Source organism: Pelobates fuscus, chromosome 3 (genome assembly GCF_036172605.1).
Source record: "Pelobates fuscus isolate aPelFus1 chromosome 3, aPelFus1.pri, whole genome shotgun sequence".
Taxonomy (NCBI): Eukaryota; Metazoa; Chordata; class Amphibia; order Anura; family Pelobatidae; genus Pelobates; species Pelobates fuscus.
In genome coordinates, this window is record NC_086319.1 from 284,038,471 (window position 1) to 284,059,860 (window position 21,390).

The 21,390-nt window shown below is 44.6% G+C and overlaps 1 protein-coding gene across 1 annotated transcript in view; it reads left to right on the forward strand.

Moving 5' to 3' along the window:
- GMCL1 (germ cell-less 1, spermatogenesis associated) overlaps positions 1-21,390 on the forward strand; it is a 184,603-nt gene that overhangs the window by 142,139 nt on the left and 21,074 nt on the right. Inside the window, exon 12 of the mRNA XM_063445583.1 lies at positions 3,456-3,531. Coding sequence (XP_063301653.1) covers positions 3,456-3,531 — 76 coding nt within the window. The remainder of the gene's footprint in view (positions 1-3,455; positions 3,532-21,390) is intronic.

The following is a 21,390-nucleotide window of genomic DNA, read 5'->3' on the forward strand; positions in this document are numbered from 1 at the left end:
TTTTTTAGTTAACCGATTCCAGTCTTCCTTTCTATGTCAATTTTGGGTTATGCCTTGAGTACCATACAACCATTTCAACTCAGGTTAAAGTTCTTTTCTCTCACCATTGTTGTATTTTTCTGATCTTGGGGAGTTGCCTTGTTAGAGGGAGAGATGGCAAAATACAGCATAACTGAATTATTCATTCATGGGTCTTTAAGATAAGTACATCAATATTTCTGTCATGTGTCTTTAACCCCTTAAGGACACATGACATGTGTGACATGTCATGATTCCCTTTTATTCCAGAAGTTTGGTCCTTAAGGGGTTAAAGGTTTAGCACTTTAGTGGTGCTCTACCATTTATGTGAGTTTAAAACAAAAGCATTATTTTTCTATCCAGCTGCCTACTACACTACTTGTGTGCCAGAAGATGCCAATTGATTAAATTCTGTCAGTGTGCTCTTTTATACTGTTCTGTTAACATACATTTCTTTCTATGAAATTAGTTGAATTACCTGCTACTGGCACAGTTGTAACTGTGATGCATGTAGAGCAGTGTTAATTCTGTCAACTAACTTTTAGTCGACTACAATTTTTGAGATTTAGTTGACTAAAACTAGTCTAAGACTAAAACAATTCAGTTGACTAAAATACAACTAAAATAGCTTTTTAATCAAAAGACTATGACTAAAAAGAAATAGCAATTTGCCGCCAAATTTAACACTGATGTAGCGTTACTCAATTGCATTGCAATTTATAGTTGGTAGCAAACCATGCTACATGGGAAAAGGGTTCTATTACAGCAAGTCTTGTGCCATAGAGCAGGGGTTGCCAATTATTTTTTCCCTTGGAACCCTTTGACAAAGTGTATCAACACTGTGGAAAGAAACATCCCTCCCCCCCAAAAAACCCAAAACAAAACAAAAAACCACCAAACCTATTTCGAGCCGTTGTGTAAACTTTTTTTTTTTTTTACTATTTATACACACTAATAAACATATTGCAGATATACACACACTGACACAGGTACACACATATACAAAAAACAGAGGAAGCTAGGGGTAGCTCAAGTGGAGATAGAAATAGTGACCTGGCATGCAAGAGTTTTTATAGAGAAATGAAGGTTTGACAATTTTAAAATTGGCGCCAAAATGACGTCATTATCATATTATATTTACTTTAAAAACTTTATTTATTGGGTATGAGTTGGTAGATATAAAGGTTAGATGAATATGCAAAAACTAAGCTTATTGATGTTTAAAATGGATAGTATTAATCATGTGATCGGCCGTCATCTTTAGTGACGGTCGTGATGCATTATGGGGAATGTAGTGTAGGAGATAGAGGCCGGGCTGTTTGGGGGAAAGTTTGTGATGTCTATTCGAGTGGCCTAATGAGTTTTTAGTGTGTTTACATAGTGATTGCCGTTATTATAGAAACAGACTGATGCGATATGGTCCGCCATTTTTGATGACGTCCGCAAAGTGAAAGGCATTATGGAAAATGTAGTTGGCCGGCCATTAGGAAGATAGAGGCCACGTTCACCGTGCCCCCCCTCTCACACACCACACACACTGCGCCCCCCTCTCACACACACACCGCCCCTCCCTCACACACACACCGCACCCCTCCCTCTCACACACACCGCACCCCTCCCTCTCACACACCACACACACCGCTCGCCACCACACACACCGCTCGCACCCTCACACACCTCGCCCCTCCCTCTCACACACCACACACACCGCGCCCCTCCCTCTCACACACCTCACACACCATGCCCCTCCCTCTCACACACCACACACACCGCGCCCCCCCTCACACACCACACACACCGCCTCCCCCCTCTCACACACACCGCGCCCCCCCTCCTTTCACCCTCTCCCCCCCCACCCCCCCTCACTTATTAAGCAGTGGAAAATTCAGGCATCTCTTACCAAGGTCAGGTAGACCAAGAAAGTTTCTGGCACAGCTGTCAGAAGAATTGTTTGGGATACAAAGAAAAACTTGCAGGTAACCTCAGGAGAAATACAGGATACTCTGGAAAAAGATGGGGTGTTTTTTTTTTTCAAGGAGCACAATACGACAATACTTGAACACAAATGAGCTGCATGGTCGAGTTGATCCAATACCACAAAAAAGCTCGCTTACAAAAAACCCGACAACACCTTGACCCACAGCTTGTCTCACAGCTTCTGGCACTGTAATTTGGAGTGACGAGACCATAATAGAGCTTTATGGTCACAACCATAAGCGCTATGTTTGGAGAGTGGTCAACATGGCCCATGTTGAAAAGTATACCATCCCCACTGTGGATCATGGTGGTGGCTCACTGATATTTGGGGGTGAGCTCTAAAGACTTCAGGAATCTTGTAAAAATGTATGGCAAGACAAGATGAATGAAGCTTGCTATCAGAAAATACTGGCAGACCATTTTCATTTTTCTGCACGAAGGCTGCACATGGGACACTCTCTTGGACTTTCCAGCATGACCATGACCCTAAGCTCAAGGCCAAGTTGACCCTCCGGTGGTTACCGCAGAATGAAGGTGAAGGTTCTGGAGTGGCCATCACAGTCTCCTGACCTTAATATCATCGAGTCCCTCTGGGGAGATCTGAAAAGTGTGATTCATGCAAGACAACCAAAGACTTTGCATGACATGGAGGCATTTTGCCAAGACGAATGGGCAGCTACACAACCTGCAAGAATTAGGGGCCTCATAGACCACTATTACAAAAGACTGCATGCTACCATTAATGCTAAAGATGGCAATACACATTATTAAAAACTCGGTGTATACAAGAGTAATTTTATTTTTTTTCTTGTTGCCATGTTTTCTTTTATCATTGTGCCATTCTGTTATTACCTATAGTTGCATATGAATCACATAAAACATAAAAGAAATGTGTTTTGCCTGCTCACTCAAGTTTTCTTTAAAAATGGTACATATATTACCAATTCTCCAAGGGTATGCAAACTTTTTAGCACAACTGTACATTTTGTTAGACTTACCAAGCAACATACCCAAATATAAAAGGAAAACCTTAATGCACATACTACTAACAGCGCAACAGATCATAGCAAGGACTTGGAGGCCTCCTCTGGTCCCTACTTTACCACATTTACTTTCGGCTATTGACAATGAATTCTAAATTTTCAAAACTCAATAAAGTTTTCAATCAATTAATAAAAAAAGTTATATTTTTGTCACAGAAATGACTTTTCAAATTACATACATTGTTAAAGCAATTAATGCTAACTCACTCAGAGTGTTTAGTGAAGTCTTTATATTCTCCAGAATGTGACCTGTACAAAGTATATGAGTTTTTAAATAAATTGTTCAAATATAATTTTATCATAAGTTAATGGAGTCTCCTTATGTGCCCATCTGCAGGGTTTTTATCATTTAAAAATGTTTTGTTGCAACAGTCTTGCCCATTTACAACCGACAATACCCCTTTTATATTTTCACAGGCCTCAGGAGATCAATAAAGATGAAATTGAAAGCAACAGCATGAGATGTGGGAGGAAACTAGCAAAAGATGGTGATGTAAGAACAATAGCAAATAGTGTCCAAAAATGACCTGTCTCTATGTGAAATAGGCCTGCTGTTAGTTTTTAGTCTCACTTTCATGAATCTAGACTGGTAAAGTATATTTGCTGTTATCTTGTTTTATGAGTCACTTATTTTAGAAAACATTATTTTGAAATAGGGGAATTGACAATGATCAAAATAAAGGTTTTCACCTAATTTGGGTTAACGTTAAGTGTTATAGCCTTTTTTTTATTTTTCATTTGATTGTGCTACCATCCCTTAGAAATCAATGTAATTTTCTTTTCCTCATTCCAAATTACTGGCAACAGAGATAAGTTTAATACGTAGATGGGAGTTAAATGAGAAGTGGCATTTTTCAATGTATCCTTGAAAGGATTGATGTCTGGTCATGCCCTACAGATTTGCTCAGAAGAAGCAGAATCTGATGCAACCTAGAAACTTTATAGAACCCATCCCGGCTTTAGAGGGACCACTGTAGAGGATAGTTAGTCTGAACTTTCCAATCCCATCTTTTGAAGAACTATGAGTGTCGTAATGACTGGTAAAAAAAAAAAAAATATTTCATATTGTTTACGTTTATTGTTATAGTGTATGTGTACCATTTAAATATTATTTATATTTATTTTTCCTTCCTTGTGCTGGATCTCAATATATGGGTTTTCTTCATTTTTTTAAAAAACATTTTTTCCCTCTGTCCATCATGTCTGCAGATTGCTCTTCGATAGGATCATTTTGACTGACTGCTGGTAATCAGCTTAGCAAATGGAACTTTGCTTTACCTCTGGCCTTTTCCAAATATTGCAAAAAATCATGCTTCTCATGAAAAAAGACAGTCCCATCATCTTATAAAAAATGTAAAAATCCAATGTGAATTTTAAAACCAAAAAGGAGAAATAGGGGGCGTGGCTTGGAGGCTGAGCAAGATTGTTTTGTAGAGACTGAGCTCCCCGACTGCTCAACTCATTTCCTCGCCGTGCCGCGTGTCAGGTCTGAAAATGGGGAAACCACACAGAGCATCGCACGTCATTAAGACTGCGGAAACCTCCAGGGGCTCTCCGGCCCCGTCACTAAGGCAATACCTGATCACACCAGCCGATCTCTTTCCACAGGCTTCCAATGACTCGGAGGCCGCGGACTGCCCGCAATCACCATCCCATCAGGGATTTGGCTTGTAATGAGGTTTCTGAGGTAAAGGAAGGGTTTTGTGTTCTTGCCAATGATATACGGCAGGTTGCTTCCACAGTGTCATTCTCTGAAGTTCTGCTTGTGCATAACACTCAGAATTGCATGCGTATTAGGGACTTTAACTTGTGGCTTGGTGTATGGTGTCGGGAGCAAGGATTTGGCTTTGTTTCTCATGGTAGCTCTAGTTGGAATAGAAATGAACTGTACAAAAAAGATGGTTTGCATCTTTCTCAAAAGGGAACAAATGTTCTCAGCGAGCAGTTCAGAGGTTTTGCTAGGAAGTATTTAAACTAGGAGGGGGAGACAAAAGGGTGATAAAGCATCAATCCAATTGCCCCCCCAAAACAAGAACAGAAAGTAACTGTAAAGAGTGTTAAAAATGATAAGCTGGAGCAGTGGCTGGACGCGGAGGAAGATGGCCGCATGAATCTTTAGCTCTGCACCACGAGCTAGGCGAGACTAACTAATTGTGAGATTCCTGCGGGACCTAAGAAGCTAATCTCAGGATGTCGCAACCAAAAACCCGTCGGCACCAAGATAAGCCCGACAAATGAAATTTCTTCGCCCAGAAAAAGGTAGCGGCCCTGGCAAGACAAACCGCGATCGCGGACACCCAAGATGGCGCCGAACTCTCTTGGGGAAGCAGCCCGCGGTCAGAGATAGATTCACCACGAGACTGAGATCCGCTCACGACTGCTCTTTTGAAACCAGCTCTGGACGAGCAATCTCAAAGGCTGATCTCCATCTGGCAATCTAGTGTCGCGGAATTAAAACACGACCTGCAGGACACCGGGTCCCGCACGACACACGTGGAGGCCAAAATGGAGGATCTGGTTGATGCGCATAATGCGTCCACGGAGCAGATCAAATCCCTCACCGACCAACTACAACAATGTGAGGCAAAGCTTATGGATCTCAAAGACAGATCCAGGAGAAGTAACATCAGGCTGAGGGGAATACCGGAGACAGTTCTCCCTACGGACCTCCCCAGCCACGTACATGGCTTTTTCAAACTCCTGATCTCCGAGATTCCCGCGGACATGTTATTATTAGACCGCCTGCACAGGGTTCAGAAACCCCAACAAATTGCTGCATCTTTGCCAAGAGATGTGCTGCTAAAGGCACACTATTTCCATGTGAAGGACTTACTAATGAAAAGAAGCAGAACCGTGAAGGACCTTCCCACTAAATACTCAGGCATTAAGATGTTTTCAGATCTCTCTGCAGCCACCTTAAGACAGAAGGTGACAGACATTCCATGCCAACCGCACACTGTTTACTGTCTATTGGTTATACTTAACGTGCCATAACTTACATCTCACCTACACCGGCACGCCCGGTTGATCTACCTCGTTCGATAGCTGTACTCGCAGTGTCAAGTCATGTTTTAACCATCCGATATACTCGCCCGGTCCATGGCGACCCATGTTGTACATTAGGGGCGATGTGGCAACCATCACATACCGTTTAAACCTCCAGTATGTCCATCCTGCTTGTGAGCAGCACTTGTGCATCTATGCCCTGCTTTCTCCACCGCTATACCAGATTGCTTAATAGTTGCCCACACTGTCTGCGAGTTGCACATATTGTACCAGCCTCTGCTCATAACTGACGACACACACGTCTGAAGCACTGGCTTAATACATGAGATGCCCTCTACCTTAAGTAACCCACAATCTGTCCAAACACCAGTCAGACAGTGGGAGCATCCCCTTTAACAAAATGCAGATCCCACACGTAGCGCCCTGTTATCAGCCCGTAACTCTGACACTTACCATACCTGTAAGTATACAATGCAGGACTGGGACCAGGCTTCATTTCACTTAATATATAGCCACGGCTCCCACCCAAATTGGTACTGATCTGTTAGAAAACCAGGGTGACAAGCGACCCAACAATGCCACTGTAATACCTTGGACAATGACTGTTGGGAAACCCCATAGATGATGGCGGGGCTTGGATATGTGGGGTGGAGAGTGTAATACTACATGATGTCCCATTGTTGTACACGTTGTACCCCCTTATTTGTCCACCCCGCGCTACACCAGCTTGGGGTGCATAAATACCACTTAACACGAGACGAGTTTCACGTGGGTTACAGTTGGGACTTGAATCCCAGGTAAGTGGAATTCTGCACGTCTCAAGTAACCTAGGTTCTCATGGTTAAGATACCCTATAATGAGCAGTGGGCTTCAGGGGCATACAATAAAGGGTGCATCCTGCCATTCTACTTACTGGTTGTACTTTGTGGCCCGACACCATATATTGGTTATGTAGGCTCACACACCAGGTGCTGTGGTATCTGACCCACGTACTGCATAGCCGAAGCCTGAACTCCTTGGGCGCAAAGCCGTACTATATTTCCTCATCATCCTTGAACGTATAAGAGGACTTCTGGGTTGAAGCCCCATGGTGCCCAACAGACTCGCCACATATAATATGGTCGAAATCTCCCCCCTAAAACTGATTTATGGTTATTCATGTTGTACTGAGAAACCCTGATGCCGTACTTGGACATGCTTTTGACCTGCACCCCTCTTCCCTGTTGGGGTCTCATAGGGTCATCTCACTATGTCTACACATTAGTGCTCTACGTCTCCAATACGAATCATATTTAGAGACCATATGAGACCTTATTCTGTTTATTGTTGTTGAGTTGTGCATATAGCACCACTCACCTTCAGCCTGCTCAGGCCACCGCCTATCCACCATCTCCGATCCCATGCCCCCCTACGGCGTTGTACTACAGCGCCTTGCACCGAGATCGGGCTAATATGTATATACTTTTGTTAACTATGTTTACTATTTCTTTTCACCCTTGTTTTCTCCCCCAGTTAGAACCCACCCTCTTCCATCCCGTCCAGCTACCCCTGAAAGGAGCGGTACACATAAAGGCATCCATGTGCCCCCTCACCACACTTACTGGAATATGGTGCACACTATGGCTCACAATTTCACTTCTAATGACAGCAAACCCCCCTACAAACCACACTGAAAGTTTATTCACACAATGTCCGAGGGCTCAACATGCCCCATAAGAGACAGATGCTGCTCCAGGAAGCCCGTAGATCGAAAGCGGACATATTATGCCTCCAAGAGACTCACTTTCCCTAATCAGTTCCACGCCGCACATATATCCAAATCTAGGGGAGTTTCCATTTACATACACAGCTCGGTCGACTTTGAACTGTTACACACCATCTCGGACGACCAGGGTAGATACCTGATTGTCATCTATATGATGAATAACATTCAATACACCCTCGTAAACTTGTATGCGCCTAATGAGAACCAAAGGAATTTTCTGATCAGTGTCCTCACAAAGGTGGCAGCTGCACAGAGAGGCACCATGATAATTTGCGGGGATATAAACCACGTCCTGGATCCAACACTGGGCACTTCCATACCTTCTACTACAAACCAACAGAAATCCCTTAAACCGACCTGTAAAGCCCTAACACAACTCTTGACGAAATGTAATCTGTATGACTGTTGGAGGACACTCCACCCTTTAGATAGGGAGTACTCCTACTACTCTAAACCTCACAGGATGTACTCCAGAATAGATATAATACTCATACTGGGGCCCTCTCTTAATCTGCTTCAAACATGCCACATGGACGACATTGTCTGGTCGGACCACGCGCCAGTAGTTGCTACGTTTAGTGACAAATTCGCCTTTAGGGGTTGTAAACCATGGAGACTTAACGGACCCATATTACAGGACGACAAATTTAGCTCAGAAATAGAATCTGAACTCACGCACTACTTCTCCACCAACAAGACGCCAGAGACGTCACCGACATTGGTATGAAGAGCCCATAAGGCTGTAGTGCTTTGTTTATACGACGTTCTTCCTTCCTAAAAAAGATCTCCCAGACAAAATATTTGAACCTCCTGAGGAAATTGAGAGACGCATCAGCTTCCCATTTACTCAACCCAGACCCGAAAGACGCTGCAACAATCACTCAAGCCCAATCTGAACTCAATGACATGAACATAGCTAGCACAACTCGTACCCTTCAAAGACTGAAAGCTAGGGAGTACTGTATGGGCAACAAAGCCAGTTCACTTCTGGCTAACCGACTGAGAGAAGCACAGGCCCAAACCAAAATAGCATGTCTCCTCACACAAGATGGGAAGAAAGTAATTAAACCCCAAGAGATCAGCGATCTTTTCACAGATTTTTACAGCAAACTCTATAACTTAAAAAACGACCCTATGGTACACCAGCCCACTGAAGAGGAAATAGCCAACTTCTTGAACAAAGTCCCTCTGCCCTTGCTCTCAGCCTCACACGAGAGTCCCTAGTAGAACCTATTTCGCAGACGGAAGTACTTGCGTTTATACAGAACCTGCCATTGAAAAAAGCCCCAGGCCCAGATGGACTGCCAAATCTATACTATAAAAGGTTCTCCTCCATCCTCGCCCCCCGAATGGTGTCACTTTTTACTTCCACCACTGCGCAAGAGACCATACCGCAGGACATGCTCACAGCCAATGTGGCCACTTTACGAAAACCCGGAAAACCGCCAATCCACTGCGCCAATTTTAGACCTATTTCCCTATTGAATTTGGATGTGAAGATCCTGGCTAAATCTACGCCAACAGACGAACGACAATCCTGCCGACTATCGTACATTCTGATCAAGTCGGTTTTGTGCAGGGCAGGCAGGGAGCGGACGGAACATGCAAAGCCCTTGCATTACTACATACCATGCATAGACACTTCCCCAACAGTCTCCTACTATCTTTGGACGCTGAAAAAGCTTTTGACCGCCTGCACTTGGCCGTTCCTGCAGGCGGTCCTGACTAAATTTGGATTTCCTTCACACTTTATATCTGTGGTTAAATCACTATATAGTAACCCTGAGGCCCGGGTCTTCACGTCCGGATTCCAATCAATGCCCTTCCCTATCACTAATGGTACTTGGCAGGGGTGCCCCCTCTCACCCCTCTTATATATCATGGCTTTAGAACCCTTGGCTGAAACCATCCGCTTATCGACAGAGATCACGGGCGTCAAAGTAGGGGGTGTGGAACATAAATTGAATCTTTTTGCAGATGACGTCTTGCTAACTATCATTGACCCACATAAATCCTTACCAGCATTTCATGATATATTGCAGCAATACAGCTATTGGTCTTACTAAAAGTTGAACTTATCCAAGACGCAGGCCATGGGAGTGGGGATGGAGGATAACTATCTGTCCAAATTACGAAGCCAGTTCTCCTATGACTGGAGAAAAGACTCTCACATTCCTGGGGATCAAACTCCCACACATTATGTCCGACCTGTACCATTTGAACTATATCAAAGTTAGCAAGGATATTACCACCACCCTCCTAAACTGGAGAAATAAATTTATCCCCTGGTCCAGCCGCATAGCAGCAGTGAAGATGGTGATATTACCCAAGTTACAATATCTATTCAGGACACTCACCTTGACAGTGCCGCCTACTTACTTTCTATCCCTCCAAAAGCAAATAAATGTATTCATATGGCAGGGAAAAAGACCGAGAGTAGCCCTATCCACGTTGTACCGACCGGTGCAGATGGGCGGTATGAGCCTTCCTATTGTGCAGCTATACCACTAGGCAGCAGTCCTAGCTAGCCTCTTCTCCATTAATCAAATTAACTTCCCTTCCCCAGTGGGTCTCCATAGAACAGCACTGGTTGCAAAACCAAGACATTAAAACAGGAATATGGTTACCATCCCACCTAAGGGGAGAGGCCTCCAACACACTTCCAGCCACTTTAACAACACTAAAAATTTGTTCTGTGCAGCTGCCACCAGATTCCTTTCTCGACTCCCATTAAAGCTCTGGCGCAATTCATACCTGACTTTAATTATAGGGTATGGAATAGATGCGGGGTGTTCCACATACACTCTCTACTGGACAAGGGCAAGCTAGCCACATTCTATCAATTGAAAATTAGCCACACGCTACCGAACACTGCATACCACTCATATCTACAGCTGACTTCATGGTGGAAAACCCATGTACCACACCCCATACCACCCACTACCATTGCCCCTATGCACTTTGAAAAGATTATAATGGCAGACAAGCCGGCGAAAAAAAACATCTCCACCACATACACGTTATTATTGCCCTGAAAGGAAATTAAAACCCTTACTTGTGTACGCTCCTGGGAAAAAGACCTGAATTGAACACTGCCAGAACAGACCTGGCTGACCTCGGTAAACGCAACCAGGGGCCTGACATTTTGCGCCTCTCATTTAGAGATCACCCGCAAACTCTTTTACCGATGGTACATGGTCCCAACACGTCTAACCACTATAGACCCGAAGGCTTCCAGCATTTACTGACGCTGCAAAGAGGAGTCGGGCACGTTCTTACACACTTGGTGGAAATGTTCGAAACTTCAACCGTACTGGAAAGCGGTTATTTCTTTAATACACCAACACACTTCAATCATGATACCGAACTCCCCGACCTCTCTGCTCCTGCTCATGTTTGAAGCCAAATACCCCAAACCAATTAAATACCTAATACTCCATGTACTTGTAGCAGCCCAAAGCTTTATCGCAAAAATTGGCTGTCACCCACCAATGCAACAATGCAAGAGTTGATTCGCCATCTCTTCCAAATTGGGAAATATGAATCAAATCTATCCCGAGTTCCACCCAATAAAAGCTGGAGACACGAAGTATGGGAAAGTTGGGAGCTGAAAAACCCAACTTGAGGTTGACACGAGTACCTTATTAAATCATAATACTGAATATAGGTGACCGCACCAACCCTGGCCGAACACTATGGGGCATGCCCTCAAATCGTGTGCCTAGCTCACGGCATTCATACCGAAAAGCCTTACATTCTCCTTACAAAGAGTTGGCTGGATGCAAACTTCCCCCCCCGGCCCACCCACCCGGGTTATCCCCGTTTCCCTCTCCCCCCCCCCAACCACAGGCCCTTGTCCTCCAGTACCTAACTCAGGGAACCCCATCCCACCACGATCCGCACGTGATACAGAGACACGGAGAGGTACCGTCTTGTAACCTAATCCATGTGTGAAATAATTTGTGTTCCTCCTATGTGTGTAAACCTACTGAATAATGTCAAAATTAACGGAGGATGTGTGTTCCACCTGTGTACAGACGTACTGTTTAACCCCTCCCCCTCTTCTTTTTGTACCCCCTAAACTGCTTTTTATGACAAAATAAAAATGGGCAAATTGAAAAAAAAATTATAAGCTTAGAGTCATGTCTACAAATGATCGCAGTTTAGGGATTAAGATCCATGAACTTGTGGCAATAATGGCATCTGAGAATGTAGATTTAGTGGCTGTTACTGAGACATGGTATATTGAGAAAAATGACTGGGATATAGCAATACCAGGGTACTCTTTATATAAGAAAAGACAGAAGGCAAGAATGGGGAGGGGTGGTCCTGTATGTGAAGGATAGCATAAAATCTAGCCTTATAAAAGTTAGTGAGGCGAACATAGTCAGTTTGGGTTACGTTAGAATTTGGTAATCACACAGTAACTCATGTAAGTGTGATTTACAGACGTTTTAGACTTTAGAAAAACAAACTTTTCTAAAATTAGAATATGCGTAAAGGAGTCCTTGTCAGACTGGGGCAGTTTAAATGGAGTCCGGGAGAAATGAGATCATTTAAAAGTTGCACTGCTAAAGGCAACAGAAAATCGCATTAGGCTTGTCAGTAAAAGCAAAAAACTGTGGTACTCTGCAGATGTGGCCACAATAGTAAAAAAAACAAAAAGTTAGCATTTAGTAATTATAAAAAAAAAAACAGAGTGAGGAAGACAGACAGATCTATAACATTAGGCAGAAAGAGGCTAAGCAAGTTATAAGAGCCTCCAATGCACACACAGAAGAGAAAATAGCGCAGTCAGTAAAAAAAAAAGGGGATAAAACATTTTTAGATACACAAATGAGAAAAGGAAAGTAAAACAAGGATTAGTTAGATTAAAAACAAAAGGAATGTACCGTATATATTCGAGTATAAGCCGAGTTTTTCAGCACATTTTTTGTGCTGAAAAACCCCAACTCGGCTTATACTCGAGTCAGAGTCTGTATTATAGCAATTTACATTGCCATAATACAGACTGGGGGGCGAGGGGTGCTGGCAGAGCTGTACTTACCTTTCCTGCAGCTCCTGTCAGCTCTCTCCTCTTCCGCGCCGTCCGTTCAGCACCTCGGTCAGCTCCCAGTGTAAGTTTCGCGAGAGACGCGGCTCTCGCGAGACTTACACTGGGAGCTGACAGAGGGAGCTGCACAGACCGCGCGGAGGAGGAGAGAGCTGACAGGAGCTGCAGGACAGGTAAGTAACAGCTCTGACAGCCCCCTTCCTCCCCCCCACTGAACTACCAATGACACTGGACCACCAGGGAAGGAGCCCCCCTCCCTGGCCAGCTAGCAAGCAGGGAGGGGGGACGGAAAAAAAAGATAATAAAAAAAAAAAAAATATTTAAATAATAAATAATAATACAAAAAAAAAATATTAAAAAAAAATAATAATAATAATTAATAATATATCAAATGCCCACCCCCTCCAACACATACACAAACACACACTGCATCACACACTGCATCACACACTCACACTTCATTCATATACACACACTGCACTCACACACTGCGCACACACACACACTGCACACACACACACACACTGCACTCATACACACACTGCACTCATACACACACACTGCACTCACGCACTGCACTCATGCGCGCACTGCACTCATGCGCACACTGCACTCATACGCACACTGCATTCATACGCACACACTGCATTCATTATATACACACACTGTAAATAAATATTCAATTAATATAATTTTTTTAGGATCTAATTTTATTTAGAAATTTACCAGTAGCTGCTGCATTTCCCACCTTAGTCTTATACTCGAGTCAATACGTTTTCCCAGTTTTTTGGGGTAAAATTAGGGGCCTCGGCTTATACTCGAGTATATACGGTATGTAGAAGAGGATACATGTCTAGCTGATTGCCTCAATTAATATTTTTGTTCAGTATTTACAGATGAAAATGAAGGAAAGGGGCCTCATTTAAGAAAAAGGACAAATGAGTCATTTGTTACATGTGAGTTTACAGAGGAAGAGGGTCTATTTCAACTGTCAAAAGTAAAGACAAATAAGTTGATGGGCCCTGATGCGATACACCCAAAGTTATTAAAATAACTTAGTGGTGTACTAGCAAAACCATTAACAGATTTATTTAACCAATCATCAACAGGAGTAGTCCCAGAAGATTGGAAATTAGCGAATGTTGTACCGATTCACAAGAAAGGTAGTAGGGAGGAGTTGGGCAACTATAGGCCAGTAAGCCTTACTTCAGTAGTGGGGAAAGTGATGGAAACCATGTTAAAGGATAGGATTGTTGAACATCTAAAATAGCATTGATTTCAAGATCAGAGACATCATGGGTTTACTTCAGAGATATCATGCCAAACTAATCCAATTGATTTTTTTGATTGGGTAACTAAAATAATAGATCAGGGTGGTGCAGTAGACAATGCTTACCTAAATTTCAGTTAGGCTTTTGACACTGTTCCACGTAGAAGGCTCATCAATAAACTGCAATCTTTAAGTTTGGATTCCAATATTGTTGAATGGGTTAGGCAGTGGCTAAATGACAGGCAACAGAGGGTAGTAGTCAACAGAGTATATTTAAAGCAAGGTCTAGTTACCAGTGGGGTACCTCAGGGATCTGTACTTGGACCCATTCTCTTTAATATTTGTATTAGTGATATTGCAGAAGGTCTTGATGGTAAGGTATGTATTTTTGCTGATGATACTAAGATATGCAACAGGGTTGATGTTCCAGGAGGGATAAGCCAAATGGCAAATGATTTAGAAAATGTAGAAAAATGGTCAGAGCTGTGGCAACTGACATTTAATGTGGATAAGTGCAAGATAATGCACCTTGGACGTAAAAACCCAAGGGCAGAGTATAGGATATTTGATAACCTACTAACCTCAACATCTGAGGAATAATTATTTCAGATGACTTAAAGGTAGGAAGACAATGTAATAGAGCAGCTGGAAATGCTAGCAGAATGCTATTGTACAGAACAGACCGTATCTTCAGAAGGATATTGATACCTAAGAGAGAGTTCAGAGAAGGGCTACTAAACTGGTTCATGGATTGCAGGATAAAACTTAGCAGGAAAGGTTAAAGGATCTTAACATGTATAGCTTGGAGGAAAGTCGAGACGGGGGGGGGGGGGGGTATGATAGAAATATTTAAATACATAAAGGAAATAAACACGTTAAAGGAGGAGACTATTTTTAAAAGAAGGAAAACTAACACAACAAGAGGACATAGTCTTAAATTAGAGGGTCAAAGGTTTAATATCAGGAAGTACTACTTTACTGAGAGGGTAGTGGATGCATGGAATAGCATTCCAGCTGAAGTGGTAGATGTTAACACAGTGAGGGAGTTTAAGTATTCATGTGATAGGCTTAAGGCTATCCTAGGCTTAAGATAAGGCCAGGGACTAATCAAAAGTATTTTGAAATATTGGGCAGACTAGATTGGCCGAATGGTTCTTATCTGCCGTCACATTCTATGTTTCTATGAGAGACTTGCCACACTGGCTCGCCTGACAGACCTCCCAAGGACGCTGCATGGGACTGGGTGGCCTTACTTAGCAACTTACCGACTAAATAAGACCTCAGGGAGGCTAACGCAGACTTGCGGAAGTCTATCACTTCAGAGCTGCAAGCCCTGCGCGTGGATTTACAAGGCCTACATCACAGGGTCTCGCAACTAGAAGCAGACTGCGACCATGTGTCAGCAGCTCAGCCAGTGAATACAGATGCCATTCACACGCAATCAGACCAACTCAGACAGATCGCATATCACATTGAGGACCTGGATAATAGAGGCTGATGACAAAATGTAAGAATAAGGGGCATCCCAGAAAGCGCAGACTATCCAGAGCCTATACAGGCGACCCTCACTGAACTATTCAATAAACTTCGTACGCCCGCAACGACCACGATTGAATGTCAGAGCTCACTGTGCATGACGCCCTAAAGGGGCCCCGGAAGACCACTCAAGAGACATAATATGCTGCCTAGCAAACTTCCAGCTTAAAGAAGATGTGCTGCCGAGTGCTCAGGAGACACAACGAGTCCTAATGAATGCAGTGGAAATCTAACTATACCCAGACCTTTCCCCGGCTACTCTGGCATACCGCAGGGCAATGCGCCCACTCACGAGGATACTACAATCTAATAAGCTGAGGTAGTGCTGATACTGCCCAACGGAACTGCAAGTCTTTACCACGAATGGCCCTTTCCTGTTCAGAGGGGCAGAAGACCTTGCTGCGCTGATCCAAGAACTCCAGCTTCCCCGGTTTCCTATGCAATGGCATGACCCATTGGCCTTCTATACATTTGCCATGGGACCCCAAGTTCTGTCCCCATAACCACCGAGGTAGCGGCGATCCCGCTTACAAGCTACACAACCTTCAGGAACTTCGGCCTAGTCGAGGCAGACAGGCCCTGGGACATGTGTTACCTAAAGCCACCCTGCATCCCCCGGCCTGCCTGCACTACCCGGACACTGGACATAATGGTTTACTACGAACATTTAAGGAAGCTGCCGAACTGGAGTGGATGTTCGCCATCATCCAGCTCCTGAGTGTCACCCGGACATCTGTCTGAAAGTATCACCCTACTGGTCCCACACTAAAGAAGCTAATTTACATCAGGCACTTATGTATTTGACCTGCCTGGGGAGGGCAGGGTTATTGCATGCACACACTGTGCAGCTACTTTTAATGGGGGAGGGGGGGGAGGGGGACGATACAATCTGTTACTCCGTCAAGCATTCCCTTCTTCCCATAAAATAAAATCAGCAAGTAATCTACAGAGTAATAAATTGCTGGTCTCGCCAAATAATCCACACATGAGCCAAAGCTTAATGCTGGAACAAGACTGATTTACTGGCACACAGAACTCACAATTTATGCAACACAAAACTCCTCCTCTGGGCCAGGCTAGATAATTGAGTTTTAGCAATATACATTGCTCAATTATCTGCTGGCCAGAACATTTACAGTTTAACATACTTTTTACCTAACATTCATAACTCTAAAACCATACATCACATTCACATAAAAATGACATATTCACAATCAATCCATTCAGGGGAACAACATATTAAAACTTGGCATGAATCAGACCAGGGGTCAAAAGTTAGTAAAAGTATCTTTTGGGCCCTGGCTGGCAGCATGGCAAAATCTGGCTCACACAGGTTTTACAGAGGCCTCTATCCTGGAGACAATGGGGGGAAATAATCCAATTATCCAGGGATAGAGGCAGACTCCATTGAGCACATGGTTACACAAAGACAGTAAAACACTTTAAAGTTACTTTTTATACATTAAACGCAGACATGTAACATATCCCCAGATAGCTCAGGTCTGAGTTCACATTATTAGGTGAATGGCACGCAGACCACACAAATACAGTTTAATTGCCATGGAGCCAAAGTCTTTCCCATAGTCTTTCATTATATGAATAGGCTCCATGGCATAGCTATCTGGGGGTATCAACGCTCACACCGGGCAAGTACTGAATGGCCCCACTGTGTTTAAAGGGCCAGAATGAGTGACATGCACTCTGTTAGGGCCGAATACTGTTTTTAAAGGGCTCAATCTCCCAGGGCCATAGTCCTAAGGCAGGAGGCGGGCAGCCAGGTTTTTCCAATTCAATGTGGCGAGATTGCTCTCGTCACAGGGGGGAACAGGGCAGATGGAGGAGAATGGACACGCTTCCTGACAGGGGACTATAGTCCCGGGACACACGCACCCACTGACCTCCTCACACACACACAGCCCTGACTGACCCCCTATTATGGGTCCCCAGATTAGGAATTTCCACAAAGGAGTCCAGTAACAACCCCAATTCCAAGAGGGGGACCTGTGCTCTGACTGGCCTGGGCAGGTGGCCGCTCCCAAATAAATTATCACGTGTGGGAGGTGGGGCGGCACCGGCTTGACCTGCTCAGGGCCCAGGCTTCCACAGAACTGGTGACAGGGATTAGCTCGGTAGGGTGGGCGCAATCAGACAAGGGAGGGCCACAACAGAGATTCTAGCTCACGTTCTCCAGCCTACAGGGGAGGGGGGTGAGGCGGGGGCCACAAAGACCGAGATCTATATTTATGACGATATTTTTGGTTTTGTTCACATGTTGGAAGGCCATTTGGCCTGAATTTGTGGGAGGAGTTATGATCCTATATAAACCCTACGCCCCCTACTTACCTTTGTTGTGCAAGCTGTTTGTCCCCACCCACCTACACCCATCTATATTAACAATTCACCTTTGTGGGTCCTCTTTTACAGGCCTACTCGTACGTTGGTTTCGGCACACCTCAACCAGCTTTGCTTCTCCTTCTACATTCCATTACGTATTAGATAAATTCCGAGCACAAATGCACTTTGTTGAATGTTAATCTCTTTATACGTTCTCTTACACGTTGTGCATCTGACCTGACACGCGTCGTGCTTAGGGGGCAAAAGGGCCGAGATATTCATAGCGAGGAACACTATGGATGCATACCCACATACTGAGCCACTAGGGGTAGACTCAAAGTATTGACCAAAGGGACTCCGAGAACACATACCCTAGTAAAACCCAACCTCACTGACAAGGTTTCAGACCATGCAGAGGCTCAGAGTCTCCTTCAATGTCCCTGTAGGATTGAGCATCCCAAACCGGGGCCGGCAGAAACCCTAATTCACTGGTGGACAGATTTACTGGCCCCTGACGCGCGCACCTAGACAGCGCCTCTTCAGGCGTAGGATCACACATAACCAATCCACCTTTTCCCGCCCCCGATCCTCCATCCCCACCTCTCCTTCATTCCCATCCCATCTCCCTTCAGCCCCATCCCTAACTTGGGTCATGTCACTACGTCCGGCAGACCTCACCATACTGACCATTAATGCCAGAGGACTAAATAAACCCGAGAAACGCTCGGGAGCCATGCGAGATTTCCATGCTGCTAGAGCCTCCATAGTCTACATACAGGAAACCCACTTCAGAGAAGGGTCCAGACCCAAACTGACTGACCACCGCTTCCCAAACAGGTACTAAAGCGATCACCGTGCAGTCAAATCAAGGGGGGTGACTCTCCTGATAAACAGGAGGGTCCCGTCTTGTGAGGAGATGGTTCTAACGGATCTGGAGGGGAGTATCCTGTTCCTGAAGGGCGCGATAGCAGGGACAATGTATACCTTCGCAAACATATATGCTCCCAACCATAGACACTACAGATTCCTAACCCGAACACTCCGTAAGCTGCGGAGCTTCTCTGAGGACATATTGATAATGGGGGGAGATTTCAACCTGACCCTAAACCCAAAATGGGATTCGTCATCGGGGACATCACATGTACCGCCACAACACTTAACCCTGATCCAGTCCCTTCTCAGACATTCGTAGCCTCTTGACTGTTGGAGGGCCCACCATCCCAATGAACGGGACTACATTTGCCTGTCACACCCACACAACACATACACACGACTGGACTACTTCTTTGTGTCCCACTACCACCTGCCCTTGGTCAGAAAAGCAGATCATGGGACTTCAATGTGGTCAGACCATGCTCCTGTCTCGATCACACTAGCATCCCCGTTGTACAGACCTAAAGTGTCTAAATGGAGACTGAACGAATACATGCTTTCCCTACCAGAAACACTGACGGATGTATACAAGGTCTTGAAGGACTACTTTACCATTAACACTCTAGATCAGACTGCACCCACTGTAATCTGGGAGACGCATAAAAGCGTGGTCAGAGGCCATCTCCTACAGAAAGGGGCACAACTGAAACGACAGAGGGAAGCATAAATGACATCAATCATACAAGAAAGTCACACAGTGGACGAAACCAACAAACAGGAAAATCACTGACTCACCAGGCAAAACTGCTACAACTGAAACTGAGAGTTAACATTACTCCACACTAGACATCATAGAGACGCAATGCGACACAAAACATTCTATACACTACATGGGAACAAGAGCAGAAAAATCCTGGTGAGAATAATCGCTAAACTCAGACAAACCACTTACATAGAGAAAATACGGGACAAGAAGGGGGTCTTGCACCGCCTTCCCACTAAAATACAGGAGGTGATAAGAACGACCTCTACTCCCTTCCACAAATGCAGGGGAAACATGCTCAAACTTGCCCACGGGACAAGATACAATCATTTCTGACGGCATAAACCTCAACACTCTTAGATGAGGGAATAGCTGATGCACTAGATGAACCCATCACTCTAGAGGAGCTGGCATTGGCTGTAAAGGCATCAAAACCAGGCAAGAGCCCGGGTCCAGATGGTCTGCCGATTCGATATTACAAATGCTTTGCAGAAATCCTCTACGCTCCAATGCTTGCCTCCTTTAACGTGCATAGGGAGGGCCACCAATTACCCAAACAATCTCTGACAGCACATATTACAATCCTACTAAAAGAAGGCACAGACGGAGAGCACTGTGGGAATTATAGACCCATATCCCTCATCAACTATGACCTGAAATTACTGGCAAAGATACTAGCGATGTGCCTGCAAATACACATCCCAGCACTGGTCCATCCGGACCAGATGGGGTTCGAGGTGGTGCGCGAGGCTAGGGACAATACCATTAGGGGGCGCGAGGGCCTTCTCCTGCTCCCTACGGACGTGGAAAAGGCCTTTGACAGGGTTGGGGCCACACATGAGGGGATGGATAGAGGCACTATACAGGCAGTGATAGTGAACAGAGACCATACAGAGGAATTCACCAATCACAATGGCACCTGTCTTTGTCCTTGCCCTAGAGCCTGTCTTTGTCCTTGCCCTAGAGCCATTCCTCAGTGCAGTAAGACAAAAACCGGACATTACAGCAGGGGTGGAGAGGGGAGGGACACACCACAAGATCGCAACGTACTCCGACGATTTTATATTTTTCCTCACAAACCCGAAGATCTCATTCCCCAATATTTTAAAAGCCTTCCATGAGTACGGTGAAGTCTCCAACATGAAAATAAATTTCGACAAATCATATGTCCTTAACGTTTCGGTGCCTCAGCGCCGACTAGCACCTCTCCGACAGAGCTACACATTCCACTGGGCTGAATCTAAATGGGCACATGGCTCCTCAAAAGTAGCACCAACTTACACGCTGAGAATGTTGCCCTGATGCTGAACACATTTAAGAGGGACATGCAGGAATGGTCTTACCTACACATCTCCTGGTTGGAATGCATTCAAGTGGCCAAAATTAATTTCCTCCCGCGGCTCCTCTACTTGATGCAGGCCATATCTTTTAATGATCCTGTCATACTTCAATTCCCTATGCACAGCGTTAGGTAATATGTCTGGAACGGAAAAAGACCCAGACTGAAATATGCTCATCTCACACAGCCCAAAGAAATGGGAGGTCTGGCATTGCTGGATTTTTCTCTCTCTACTATGCTGCGTGTCATCTCCTCCGAATAATTGAATAATCCAAAACCAGTGTCCACAAATTATGGAAAACAGTAGAGGAAACGTACATGGGGGTACTCATAGCCCTACTCCCGTAGTTGCCTGGGGGACGTAGGGTGGACGCACCCATGTATGTCAACCTTTATAGGATGGCAGGTCGGAG